This window comes from Lupinus angustifolius, chromosome LG03 (assembly GCF_001865875.1).
Source record: "Lupinus angustifolius cultivar Tanjil chromosome LG03, LupAngTanjil_v1.0, whole genome shotgun sequence".
Taxonomy (NCBI): domain Eukaryota; kingdom Viridiplantae; phylum Streptophyta; class Magnoliopsida; order Fabales; family Fabaceae; genus Lupinus; species Lupinus angustifolius.
This window is the reverse complement of record NC_032011.1, coordinates 14,399,481-14,414,305: the sequence shown is the minus strand read 5'-3', so window position 1 is coordinate 14,414,305 and position 14,825 is coordinate 14,399,481. Positions and strand designations below refer to the sequence as shown.

General features: G+C 34.9%; 1 protein-coding gene across 1 annotated transcript; it reads left to right on the top strand.

Moving 5' to 3' along the window:
* On the top strand, nucleotides 206-14,620 carry LOC109343463 (60S ribosomal protein L9-like). Its single transcript, XM_019581747.1, has 4 exons — nucleotides 206-210; nucleotides 13,082-13,486; nucleotides 14,259-14,381; nucleotides 14,504-14,620. Exons 2-4 carry the CDS (start codon nucleotides 13,115-13,117, stop codon nucleotides 14,585-14,587), a joined length of 579 nt encoding a protein of 192 aa, XP_019437292.1. The 5' UTR covers nucleotides 206-210; nucleotides 13,082-13,114; the 3' UTR covers nucleotides 14,588-14,620.

The following is a 14,825-nucleotide window of genomic DNA, read 5'->3' as shown; positions in this document are numbered from 1 at the left end:
CAGGTTGAAGGAGGCATTGGTCACTGCACCAATATTGCAATCACCGGACTGGAATCTTCCCTTTGAAATGATGTGTGATGCTAGTGACTATGCTGTGGGAGCAGTGTTGGGCCAAAAGAAGGACAAGAAGATGCATGAAATCTACTATGCAAGCAAAACACTTGATGGAGCTCAAGTCAACTATGCCACCACAAAGAAGGAGTGATCGAGGTGATACCCGATACAAATAATATAACAATTAAAACTACAGTACTAGGAAGTGATTCCTAGGTCGTTTCCCAAGGATTATCTTTCAAGAAAAGCTTCAAACACCTTATACTCACACACACAAGGGGGTTTTTTTTGTTGTTGTGTAGTATGAACATAAATCAAATTCAGAAACAATAGTTAAGCAATGTAATAAAATGGCTAAATCCATTTGGTTCGTTTGTTCACAACTCAATCCTCGGTTTCAAAAGATTATTTTTAGATTCCAACCATTAACTTCCGAATTTGTTAAGAATCAATTAACTAAGCGATAATCCATTCAAAGTTCCAAAACCTAAACCTCAAACTAGGCGAAATCAATATAAACATGAAACGATTAACAAATTCACACGAACTAAATATTCATGCACTGGAGAGAGTAAATCAACTAAGTGAAGATAAACTCAACCAACCAGTTTCTAAGCAATGGAACTAAGCAAATCATATTCAGAAATAAGATAGAAGAAATCAACAATAAAGAAACCGAAAATGCATTATTAACAAAACCTCAAGAGTTGGGATACATTACCAAAGGAACTTAGTCCAGAAATTTAGCCTTCCATGGCAATGGAAGAACAAACCGAAAATGAAAAATGAAGAAGGAGTGAAACCCTAGCAGAGANATACATTATCAAAGGAACTTAGTCCAGAAATTTAGCCTTCATGGCAATGGAAGAACAAACCGAAAATGAAAAATGAAGAAGGAGTGAAACCCTAGCAGAGAAAAAAGAGGGAAAAACGAAAATGTGTTTATGTTTCAAAGTGAGAAAAAGTAAAGTGTGTGTGTTTGGAGTGGGGAATCCGAATTTAACCCATCCAACACACATAAAACCAAATTGGGCCTAAACAATGGGCCCAAAGCTTAATTACAATAAAAATAACTCCTAAAATAAAAATTCAATCTTCACTTCAACACATATCCTCGACTTCCATAATGCCCAAAATGTCGTTGGTGCCAAATGTGATCTGAAAATGATAATAGATTTAATCACACCAAATAATCCTAAATTAACTCATTTTAGGAATATTAGTCCAATAAAGTCTAAAACACTAAACCATGTGAAACAAAGTCAATTAGGCACCAAGAATCATCAATCATGCTAAATTAAGGTTATGAATAGTGTGTAATATATTGCTCATCAAGGAGATACTAGCTGTTGTGTTTGCCTTCGAAAAATTTAGGTCCTACATAGTAGGTTCCAAAGTTATAGTCCGTATTGATCACTCAGCCCTGAGATACTTGATGAGTAAAAAAGAAGCCAAGGCACGTCTCATCCGATGGATTCTCCTTCTGTAGGAATTTGATCTGGAGATTGTTGATAGAAAGGAAACAGATAATCCAGTTGCAGATCACTTATTTCGGCTTGAACATCCAAGTGGAGAGGAGGAGGACATACTTATTGATGATTACTTTCCTGATGAGCAACTCCTCCTCATTGACATTGTAGAGGCACCTTGGTGTTGACTTTGTAAACTATTTGGCCAGCAAGATTCTTCCATCTGAAATGACACTGCAATAGAAAAAGAAATTCTTCTCATATTTGAAGAAGTATATCTGAGATGATCCTTACCTCTATCGACTATGCGCTGCTGGTATTTACAGAAGATGTGTTCCAGAAGAAGAAGTGTCAAAGGTCCTGAGTTGTTGCCACTCTACCTCTAATGGAGGCCATGCCAGTACTTCAAAAAAAATAGCAAAGGTATTCCAATGTGGTTTCTTTTGGCCACCTATATTCAGAGATGCAAGGAATTTTGTTCTTACATGTGATTCTTGCCAAAGGGTGGGGAACATATCAAAAAGGCATGAAATGCCAATGAACCCCATCCTTGAGGTGGAGATATTTGATATATGAGGAGTTGACTATATGGGACCTTTTCATACTTCAAACAACAACAAATATATCTTGGTGGCAGTCGATTATGTTTCTAAGTGGGTGGAGGCAATTTCATCTCCACACAATGATGCTAAAACGGTCATCAAACTATTTACCAAGATCATGTTTCCAAGGTTTAGGTTCCCAAGGCTGATTATTAGTGATGGAGGTTCACACTTCATTGAAAGACAGTTTGAAAACCTCTTGAAGAATTATGGTGTTTCTCATCGAGTTGGTACCCCTTACCACCCTCAAACAAGTGGTCAAGTGGAAGTATCAAATCCTGAGATTAAGAGCATATTAGAGAAGACAATGTCTAAGAGTAGGAAAGATTGGTCCTCAAAGCTTGATGATGCTTTATGAGCTTACCATACTGCATATGAAACACTTATTAGTATTTCATCATTTAGGTGGATTTATGGTAAGCCTTGCCACCTTCCAGTGAAACTAGAGCATGTATTGGGTAATCAAATTGCTAAACTTTGATCTGAAAGTTGTTGGAGAAAAAAGGAAATTCCAACTGCAAGAGTTGGAAGAACTGCAGTTGGATGCTTATGAGAATGCTCGTACTTCCAAAGAAAGAATAAAAAGATAACATGACAAACACATACTCCGTAGAGAATTCCAAGTAGGGGAACTAGGTCTCTTATTCAACTCCAGATTGAGGCTCTTTCCAGGGAAGCTAAAGTCTAGATGGTCAGGCCCGTTCAGAGTCACCAAGGTTTACCCTTATGGAATAGTCGAGATATGGAATGAGGAAAAGGGAAACTTTAAGGTGAATGATCAACGTTTGAAGCGTTATCTAGCAGATGTGCGACTGGAGAAACAAACAAACATAGCCGTCTTGGATCCTTCATGAACTACAAAGATCAATCGTCAAGCTAATGACGTTAAAAGAGCGCTTCGTGGGAGGCAACCCACACTAGAGGTACATTTTTAAATTCATTAATTTTAGTGTTTTAGTGTCAGCTTTAGTGCCTCCCTAAGTTTGGAGCCTTTGTAGAGGGATGTATATAGTGTCGGCCACAAAACAAATATGGTGTTGCTGCCCAGGATATTTACACCTAGTCCATCTAGGACATATGGCCATTTGAGATATTTTTCTCTTCTTTTGCAGGTACTTCACTACACCTAATGAAGCCAACCACTTATAATTGACATATGAGTTTAGGGCACTTCATACCTAACCCGTGAGTTTTTTTTCCTCTTATTGTTTAGATTTTTACATTGGGGACAATGTAAATTTCTAAGCTTGAGTGGGTTTTGCATTTAGATAGTTCATTCATTTCATGTATACCATATAGATTTTAAATTTTTAGGTTGAATATTCATAATATCAGGCATTATCATATGTCCCATATATCATCTATCCCCCAGTTTGTTCTATGTATTGTCTATCTGCTTTCAATGAAAATATATTCATGAATGATGATTGTTGACCTATGACCCTCATTGAAGAAAAAAATTACTTATAGAATAATAACATGAAAGACATTAGATTTGACAATTGTGATTTAAATTTGGTTAAATAAAGGTCTTTGTTTCATAACTTTTGCTGAATATACCAAATGTGAGAATCTTGAGCCAAACACAATAAGATTTATGATTTGAATTGAAAATTACATAAAACCCATTTTTTTTTCTTTCACGAGTGCATAATTTTCTATGATTGTATATTCTAGAACTTGATTTGTGACCGTTTCAAGATTGTAGCTTGTCTATATGCATTAAAATGATAGAGGCAATTAAGACTTTTTCTTGTGACCTTTAACCGCTTGTTTTAAACATTGAAAACTCATTACTTATCCACTTTTGAGCCTAAACTTTAATGATTTTTCATAGCTACTCAAATGGGGTTTGGGGTAATTTATTATGTTTGGTTGAAGCAATGAGAAAGGTAAAAATGTCATGTGTGATGAAAGAATCCATAAAAAGGTGAAGAAGAAAATAAATAAATAAATTTCATCCATTCTCTTTTAGAAAATCTCAACAACAAAAAAAGAAAAAAAAGAAAAAAAAGGAAAAAAAAGAAGAAATACAAAGTATACTAAAAGAGAAGAGGTTGATTGAAAAAGGTTGATTGAAAAAGGTCATATGATAAAGTAAGGCCTATCAAGATAATTTCAATATTTCAATCAGATGTCTAAAATGTTTAAGTATTTTGGGAAACATTTGTAAGCCTTTTGAATTATCCTTTCTTTGACTATCTCACCTTAAATCATTCACTTTGGCCCCATTACAACCATTTAAAGACCTCTTGATTTTTGCATGAATTCAAATACAGTCAGTGTCAATTTGGTCTATAATCAAACCTATAATAATTTACTTTCATGGACATTTTTGAGAAAAACACTATGACCCTTAAACACATGAGAGTGATGAGAGAAGAGTGACCCTAATTCATGCAATTGTTATGACTTAAGGACTTAACTTGAATTAAATTTGTTTATGATTGTTTTGTCTTGATGTCTGGATTGTTTCAAAATAAACATGAGATTGCTTATTATTTTGGGTCATAGTTTCTATATCATCATTCATAATTGTGAAAGTTAGACATAATACTTGCTTGAGGACATGTAAGAGATAAGCTTGAGGGGATTTGATAAGTGTGAAATTATACTACATTTGCATTGCATTTAACTTGCATTTTAGGATATATTTAGGACTTTAGGATTGTTTTTAGCTTTTATTTATCTTTGTTCGGGTTCAACGGGTGTTTTTAGCTATGTTGTGCAGTTTGGATGGATTAAAGCAAAAAGGAGTAGAGATTGGGTGCAAGAAGATTGAATTCAGTGTTGAGGCTATGCGAAGAACAATCGAAGGACCAAAAGAAGTCATAGATGTTATATTATATTCATATTTTTTTAGATTTGTTTTGTTGGGCCTAGCCCAATATTTTGTAATTAGGATAAATAAGGGTTCTCCCTCAAAGATTTTACATTATTTTTTTTACATTACAATTCTCTAATTTAGAATTTGGGATTCTCTTCTACATCATGAGTGAGTAATTCCCTTTGTTTCTAGGATTGGGCTATGCCCTTTTACATTCAATAAATACTTGTTCTTACTTCTATTTCATTGAGTGTTATGATTTGAATCATTAAACTGGGTTTTATTCGTGTAAGTTGTATGGTCAACAAATTACACCTCTTAGATACATTGGGGAAGGACCAAGAGGTGAACCCAACTATCCGACCATTCAGTTATTCAAACAAGAATCCTAATTCACGAGAGTAGTATTAGGATTCTCAGGGGTTTCTGGAATTCACCTTGGATTGCTACGAAGCGATTAGATAGAAAGATCCAAGTATAGGATTTGATTGATAATCATACCACGAGAGTAGGTGCAACTTCAATTGAGTACATGTGCCGAAGCTCGAGAGAGGATGACACATATCAAAGAGCAATTCACCCTCACAACTTAAAGTTCATGGAAAGGAGCAAAACAAGGATTTGCGAGTATAAAGGTGGTAACCTTTATCCTCTGAACTATTCCTGAATTAGATTTCAATCCATTTTGATTATTTTCATAATTATTCTTGGCAATTATTCTAAATTCAATTTTATTCCTTATTTGAGTTAAGTATAAATTAATTATTATAATTAAAGGAGTTTTCCAATCCTCGTGGGATCGATATTTTATTACTTGACGACTTAATCATACACTTGCAATTTTTCCTATCAGAACCACACAATTAAAGAGAAGAACAAATGCATGTTGCAAGATGCCAATCTCCCCAAGTCTTTCTAGGGTGATGTTGTGAGTCCCCAAAGGATGAATTTGGGTACAGGCTGTGCAATTCGATAAACAATAAAGTTGTGAGAAGTAGAGATGTTGTGTTATTTGGGATCAGACGATCAAAGATGTTCATAAGAAAAGCCAGAGCAAGTCCAAAGTTCTCATTGATTCAAGGGGAGAGATTCCTCAATAGACATATCTTGATCATTAGTAAGATCTAGAAAAAATAGACAAACATGTAGATCCTACTCGGTTAATTGTCAGTTCATTGATTATATGCTTTTTAAATTCGAATTCTCTGTTAGATGGAGGAAATGGATAGATGGTTGTTTATCTTCCATTATAATGTCTGTGTTGGTTATCGCGCCCCGATTATCGGCCGAACACCGGTCACACGACTGGTTTGGAGTCGCCATCAAATAAGAGTGTCCATTTTTTGTCTTCATCTTGATCTTTTGAGGACAATTCATGATACGTTCATTAGGAAACTCTTGATGCATTGACCTATGTCCTTCATCAGGAAACTCTTGATTGGCTAAGTAGTCAGCAAGTCCGCTTCCTTTGATCGCCTTTTGGGTGACATAGACATTGTCATACTCTGATAATAGTACTTGCCACTTGGCGATTCTGCAGGTCAACATCGATTTCTCAAAAATATGTTTCATCAGGTCCATTTTAGACACAAGCCATGTAGTGTGACTCAACATATATTGCCTCAATCGACCTGATGCCCAAGCTAAGGCATAACACGTGCGTTCTAGTAAGGAATATCTTGTCTCACAGTCCGTGAACTTCTTACTCAAGTAGTAAATATCTCGCTCTTTCTTGCCAGATTCGTCATGTTGAGCCAAGACACACCCCATAGAGTCATCCAATACTGTTAGGTACATTATCATCCATGTACATGAGGCATTAATAGGGGTGGGTTTAATAGATGTTGCTTAATTTTTTCAAAAGCCTCTTGACATTCTTCATTCCACTTGTCAGTCTGGTTCTTCCTTATGAGCTTGAAGATGGGCTCACATGTAGTTGTCAACTGTAATATGAATCTAGAGATGTAGTTCAGCCGACCCAGGAAACCTCTAACTTCTTTCTCTCTTATTGGAGGAGGAATCTCAGTGATAGCTTTCACCTTTTCCGGATCGACCTCAATGCCCTTCTGACTGACTATAAAGCTGAGAACTCGACCCGACTTGACCCCGAAACTACACTTGGCGAGGTTCAGTTTGAGATTATAATCTTGTAATCTTTGGAAGAGCATTTGCACGTTTCCCACATGCTCCCATTCGGTCTTTGATTTGTGTATTATGTCATCGACATAGACTTCAACTTCTTTATGCATTGTATCATGGAAAAGAGCAACCATAGAATGCTGGTAAGTGGCCATATCATTTCTTAGACCAAACGGCATAACCTGATAGCAATAGGTTCCCCATATTGTGATGAAAGTGGTCTTTTCTACATCTTCTTCTGCCATTTTGATTTGGTGGTAACTAGAATATTCATCCATGAACGAGAATAGTGCCTAGTCTGTTGTGTCGTCCACCAATACGTCTATGTGGGGCACTAGAAAATCATCTTTTGGGATCGCCTTGTTGAGATCTCGGTTGTCAATGCATATTCGAAGTTCCCCTTTTCTTTGGTACAACGACCACATTTGCCCCTCATTCGGGGTACTCCGCAACTTTTATGAGTCCAGTTGCTAACCACTTTTGGATTTCGTCTTTCACCCTAAGAGAGAGGCTTGGCTTCAGTCTTCTCAGTTTCTACTTCACTAGTAAAGACTTGGGGTTCAGAGGTAATTTGTGCTCCACTATACTGTGATCCCGATCCGACATATCGCTATAGGACCAAGCGAAGACATCCCTGTACTCATGTAGTAATTTGATTAGCTTGTTCCTTTCACTCAGGTCCATCAAAGTGCCTACTTCGGTCTCTTTCTTGTCATCCTCTATCCATAGATTTACTAACTCAATAGGCTCATCATGGGGTTCATTCTCTCTGCCCTCATGTTCAACCCATCTTAATAACTCAGGAGATGCTTCCCAATCATCTTCACTATCTTCATCTCCTACCAATTTTACAGGATGGTCAAAGTTATATGAATGATTATTAATATGGTCATTATTTTCGGACTCATTTTTAAATCTGCATTACAGTAGGACAATGCTAGTTTTTATGTTGACTTTTTTTGGCACTTAATTGGACATTTTTTCATTTTTTTTTTGCGTTTTTGTGGAAAGAAAATAAACGAAAAATAAAAGGTGAAGACGGAAATATAAATAGAAAGACTAATGTTCGTATGGTATTGTGTTATATGATGGGAAAATTGTAAATGCATGAATTGATTCATTGAAATTGTACTATTATATAGTGGGAAAAAATGAAAATTCAATCTTAAACATAGAAACAACAACACCCAAGAGCCCTATGAATGACTAATGGAGTACAACATTAGATTACTTGTCTTCTTAGAAGACTGATGATGGTGCTTCGACTTCAACCCAGTTGGTGAGAGCGGTGCTTGGGGTGCATTGGAAGACATAATCCTCTAACTGGTTTGAGCATTTCTCTTCAAGCATGGACATTGATCCTTGAGACTCAAACCCCGCGCTGATTAAATTTGGCTTGATGTGTGAAATAGGGAAATATGCCTTCTTATACTCAAACTTCCCCATGTGGGCCCACCCTTTCCTTTTTGCCTCTTTCTGTATCCTTGTCTTGTCGGCTTTGGGAGGATTATAGCCCATACCGAAGCGACTCTTGTTTCCCAGGGGTATCACCATGTCTTCTACTCCCTGCCCATATTTGCCTAGGCTTTCCCTGTCTGGTATCCTTCCTTAATCATCATTAAGGCTACTTTAGATGGATGTGGCCCTATCATCGGTGCTTCTCGGTATTAGCAATTTCCAAAGCCTAGAATGAGATTTTGAGTGCTTCCTCGACTGCTTCAATATACGAGGTATCAAAGGGCCTATATACCAGCATATCCTCCTCACCCATTATTATCAACAACTTGCCATTAATGATGAATTTGATTCGTTGATGCAAGGTTCAGGGAACTGCTCCTGTAGCATGGATCCATGGCCTACCTAGAAAACAACTGTATGTTGGGTTTATGTCCATCACTTGGAATAGAATCTGGAAAGTACAAGGCCCAATTTTTACGAGCAATTCAATTTCTCCCATGACCTCTCTCTTGGACCCATCAAACGCCTTAACGATCATGGCACTTGGCCTCATGTGCAAGTAGTTGACAGGGAGCCTAGACAACATTCTCTTAGTCATCACATCCAAAGATGAACCATTATCTATGAGGAATTTTCCAATCACACAATCTTGGAACATGACAGAGATGTGGAGAGGGTTGATGTGACCAATCCTTTCGCGGGGTATTTCCTGATCATTGAAGAATATAAAATTGTCAGCAAGAATACTATTCATGATACCCCTAGCTTATCTATAGTTATGTCTTGATTGACATGGGTCTGACTTAAAATTTTAAGTAGCACATTCCTGTGAGGCTCCGAATCCATTAGCAATGAAAGTATGGATATTCTAACACGTGTGTGCCTTAACTGATCGACCATCTTATATTCGCTTTGCTTTATAAACTTCAGGAATTCATTGGCTTGCTCATTAAAAATCTCTTGACAATCTTTCAATTCATCCATGGGTGATCCTTCTTGGCCAATTTCAGGGATTGCTGGAGCATCGACCTTTTCTTTCCCCTTACAAATGGTGACTGTATTTTTCCCCGTCTCTAGAGGTCGATAAACTCTGCTTCTTTGGGTAATTTTGTTGACTTCGACGACATTGGTTACCTCTAATGCACGTTCCGGTGGTGTGATATATCCCCGCCATACCTCCAAGGTACTGCTTTGTCGAATTCGTAGGGAAAAAGGTGAGGTATGTTTGTAAATTTGGGCTCCATTTTCGTGTGGTATGGGAACCTCTACGGTTGAGCTAGATCTAGTGATATACCCCTTGGAATACTCAACATTGGTTCGAATTGAACCAATATTGGAACAAATGTTTTTATATCTTCATTGTCTTCTACTACATTGATTTTCAAGCATGTCGACCTTCTCCCCACAACCACCAATTTGATATCCATCATTTTTTGTAATAGCATTTTAATTTCCACACAATCCCCAATTACTTGGCCTACTAAACCATGCATCTCAATCCTTCACCCTATTCAGTTTCTTTTAACACCTCAATCATATCCTAATTGCACATTTCCTTGAAGATAACTTTCATCGGGGTGCGTATTTCAGACACATCCTCCAGGAAAGATTCCTTATGGACATCTTAACTGACATTCACTCCATGGTTCCCATGATTTGGCAGGGGATTATTACTAACGTTTGGCGCCGATTGTCTAAAGTTGAGCCATTTCGAGTCGATGAGGTGTTGTACCTTGAATTTTAAGGCTCTGCAATTCTCTATGGAATACCCTACGATTCTAGAGTGGTATGCACATGAGACTTTAGGGTCGAACCATGGCCCTGGATTTTTAGGAATTCTTCCTAGAATTGGAGCTATAATCCTTTCTCCCATAAGGTATGTGAATATGTCTGCATACGATACGAGGATAGGATCAAACATTGTTCTCTTATCTTGAGGCGTATATCCCCGATTTTGGATGGTAGCAGTGTATGTGTTATTTGGGGTTCTTGGTTGCTGGTGTTGATAGTTGTTTGTGTTGGTTTGATATTGATAATTGTTGTTTGATTGCTTCTTGGAGTCGTTGGATACAATTATAATATTTCAAACAAAACCAAAATAAAAGGATTGAAAGAAAGTAATTTTTTTCATTGTATATTGTCTCTGTAGCTTACTACTATTCCATTTACGTGAGTTTTCGGTTTATAATATATGAAACCAAAACCTCCTTGAGTCCATTTAGTTTCAATTAACAACCCATTAATTTAGTATAACGTTTTGTTTTTTGTTTTCAAAACTGGCTATCAATTTTAAACCTTTGAAATATTACAATTAAGTCTCACTTAATTATATTATAGATGAGTGAATAATATTATTTGTATTTTTTGTGCTAGCAAAAAATACAATAATATTCCACTTAAAAGTAAATATATAAAATTAAACTATTTAATTTAATGACTAATATTTTCTCGTCCAACAAAAATCACAACACTCGTTAATGTGTGATCCTGTACGTTCATTACTAAACTGACAGTAAATTAACTCATTAATTTACTAATCAAGGTTGGTTTCTAGCAACACTCATTAACAACCAGATAGAAATGAAGTAATATTTTTTACTTTAGAACTATTAGAAGATTAATATACTATTTTCTTCCATCTTTAGAGCTCTATGTTAACTCTAGAATATGGTATATTTGTCAAATTATAATAAGTTAACGCACAGCGAATAATTTAAGAAACTCTTTTATTCATTCATTTAATTCCCATTTGCCAAAGTCTTTATTTATATAGAGCTCAAACTCATTATTATGAGTTGATTGATTCTTTCTCGATTAATCATTAATCCTTCAAGAATTTAATTATACATAATAATCATTTAACTAAAACCATAAGACATTTGGTGTCCGATATCAAAACATAATAAATAACTTGTTAATTACTATGATAATCTCAAGTCTAAGGAAAATATATACTTTTTCATAAGAATATCTTATTGACAATTCAAAGGTAATATATTAACCTTTAAGAATTTTCTTTTGAGTCAGTTCAACATGATCAAGAACAATTCAAATTAAAATTATAAAAGATTTATTTCTCATTATTATAATCTTTATTACAATAATAAATCTCTAAGTTAATTAAGGACATTCCATATTAATTATTTTGACAAACAATGAATATAATATTAAGATAATAATAAATATAACTTTATTATTATAAATATGACAAATTGGTTCTTTGACATACATTATATCTCAACACTCATCAATTTAATAAATGATTAGATTAAAGCACAAACGACTGGTCACAAACGGATTCATTCAACTACAATGATATATATAAGTAGGCATGACCCTTCTCTGTGAGTACCCGCAATAAATAAAATTATGTTAACATCTTATTGAATTTGATTTTTTTAATTTGTATGGTTTGATTTAGTAGTGCACATTACACACTTTGTTGAAACAATGTTTTTCGTTGTCTTTTTTCGACTAACACCTACCTCACATACAAAATATCTAAAAAGTAACCATTTTAGAGAGAAAAAAATCCTCAAATTTTAAAGCACCTAATAAATACACATGGATGCTTATTGTATATGCGAGTGCATACTATAACCCACAAAAAACTTGCATGGAGGTACTTCGTACAATTATGAGTAAATTTTGTGTGTTTAGAACAAGTAGTAGGTAGCTAATACTCGTGCTTCCCTATGCTCATTGTTATCCTTGTATTAAAATGTGATAATTATCTTCAACAATTCAAAATTGATAGAAAAGTAGATAAAAGAAAGAGGATAATATCTATGCATCATCCATATAAAGATTTATATACATTCATTATATTTTCTATTATTCATTTATATGACTTAATTTTTTGAAGAGTTAATAATAACTAATCATAAATGATAAGCAATATAATAACAAATATATCAAACTAGCATTTATTTTCTTTTTCAAAAATGTTTTTGCTTGGTGTGTTGCTAAAAAGAAGAACCGCTCTACAAAACTTATTTTCTCTACCAGCAAAGAAGAATAACCATTTTAGTGATGATTTCTTTCATATATCACCTACATTCAATTGCTTATTATAATATTATTAAACTCACTTTGATATTTTTAAGACTATAATGTCTATATTTGTGAGTGCAAATATTTACACACAATCAATAGATCATTACCTTTATTTGTATTTTTTTTGAGGAGTCAAAAATAATTATATATAAATAATAAATAATATAGTAATAATATATAATTCGTGTATATATATATATATATATATACATATTTTACTCTATTTTTAAAGTAGATGAGTACATCAATTAATAAATCTACACAATTTAGTCCACCTTTTTATAGGAGTCAAGCCCTGGATTGTTGCATATCCGAAAAAAGTTACTCGCTAATCATTTTTGTTTAGTTTATTTTCAACACAACCCATGGTAGTTAAGTGGGCCTGGCCCAAACGCAAATAACACACCTCTTTTATAAACACACTAGCATTAGGGTTTTACGTTCTTATTGTGGCAACACATTCCCATAGCCGCAAGAGAGAACAGAGAGAAACACTTCCTTCAGAAAAAATGAAGACAATCCTCTCTTCCGAAACAATGAACATCCCTGACGGCGTTACCATCAAGGTTAACGCGAAGGTGATTGAGGTTGAAGGTCCACGTGGCAAGCTGGTTCGTGATTTCAAGCACTTGAACCTTGATTTCGAACTCATCACCGATGAGGAAGGGAAGAAGAAGCTTAAGGTTGATGCGTGGTTCGGTTCTCGCAAAACCTCTGCATCTATTCGCACCGCGCTTAGCCACGTAGAGAATCTCATCACTGGTGTTACTAAGGGTTACCGTTATAAGATGAGATTTGTTTATGCTCATTTTCCTATTAATGCAAGTATCTCTGGGGATAATAAGGCTATTGAGATTCGTAATTTCCTTGGTGAAAAGAAGGTACTTGTTATTATTCTTTTATTAATTCATTAAGTATATTGATCTCTAGTGATTTATTTGTGTATTATTCTTTAATTAATTCATAGTTTGTTTTTTATGATGCCGACCTTATATTGATGTTTTGGACGCTGTTTTCAATTTTCTTATTAGATGATAAAACAGATTATTGAATGTACAAGCAATTAATTTTCAATCGATTACAATGGAATTGGGATTATGTTTGTAAATGTTTTTAAAAGTACATTTTAGTCTAGTTGTTTGTGTAGATTGTTTTTTTAATGGTTGAATATGATTGGTTTCAAAACAATCTGTTTTTTAGCCGCACTGCAAATTTCCTCTTTTAGAGGGCGACTTCATCACAATGGTGAGGTTGTTGCTTAGTGACCTCGACTTCCATGAGTTGAAATCCGGGAAACACCTTTCCACATTTTGGTATAAGAATGAGTACATATACCTTCCAGACCCCACTAAGTAATAGTCTTGTGCACTAGGCTACCCTTTACCGCAGATTTCCTTTTGCCAAAAGGATCATTTTTTGTAATGTGTTTTTTGTCAAGCATGAAACAGATTATGCCCAAAATTAATCTTTTCACAACATGTGTATTTTCAGCAATATGTTTTTTTTGTGATTTTGTTTACTTTATGGAGCTATGAGCCTACAAGTTACTATCATTGTTACATTTTTATGTCCCTCAGATATAATTTCTTATTTATGATATATGTTAGCACGAGTTTCCTAGGCCTAACCACACGTTGGTCTTATTATCCTTAGGTGAGGAAAGTGGATATGCTTGAAGGTGTTTCTGTTGTTCGATCTGAGAAGGTTAAGGATGAGTTGGTTCTAGATGGAAACGATATTGAGCTTGTTTCTAGGTCATGTGCCCTAATTAACCAGGTAAATTCTCTCTCTCTCTCTCTCTCTCTCTCTCTCTCTCCTTCTTTGTACTTGTTTGTATTTCAAATCTTAATCCAGTTTTTATCCTAGATATTAAATACATTCTTTTTTTCCTGCAACAGAAATGCCATGTAAAAAACAAGGATATCAGGAAGTTTCTTGATGGTATCTATGTTAGCGAGAAGGGAACAATAGTTGAAGAGTAAATGGTGAAACACAATCATATTGGTTTTAATTTTGAGTCTAGCTTCTCTTCTGCATGGAGTGTTTACTTTTTAGTGGGAGTATTTGGACACAGTTTTCATTAGCTTGTTTGAGATTTTGAATTTTTCAATTGTTACAAAATTTATTATTTCGGAAGATCTTTACTTAATTATTGCTTGCTTCTATATGCATTGCATGTTATGAAATATTTAGTAGATTTATTGTAGTATTAATTCTTCA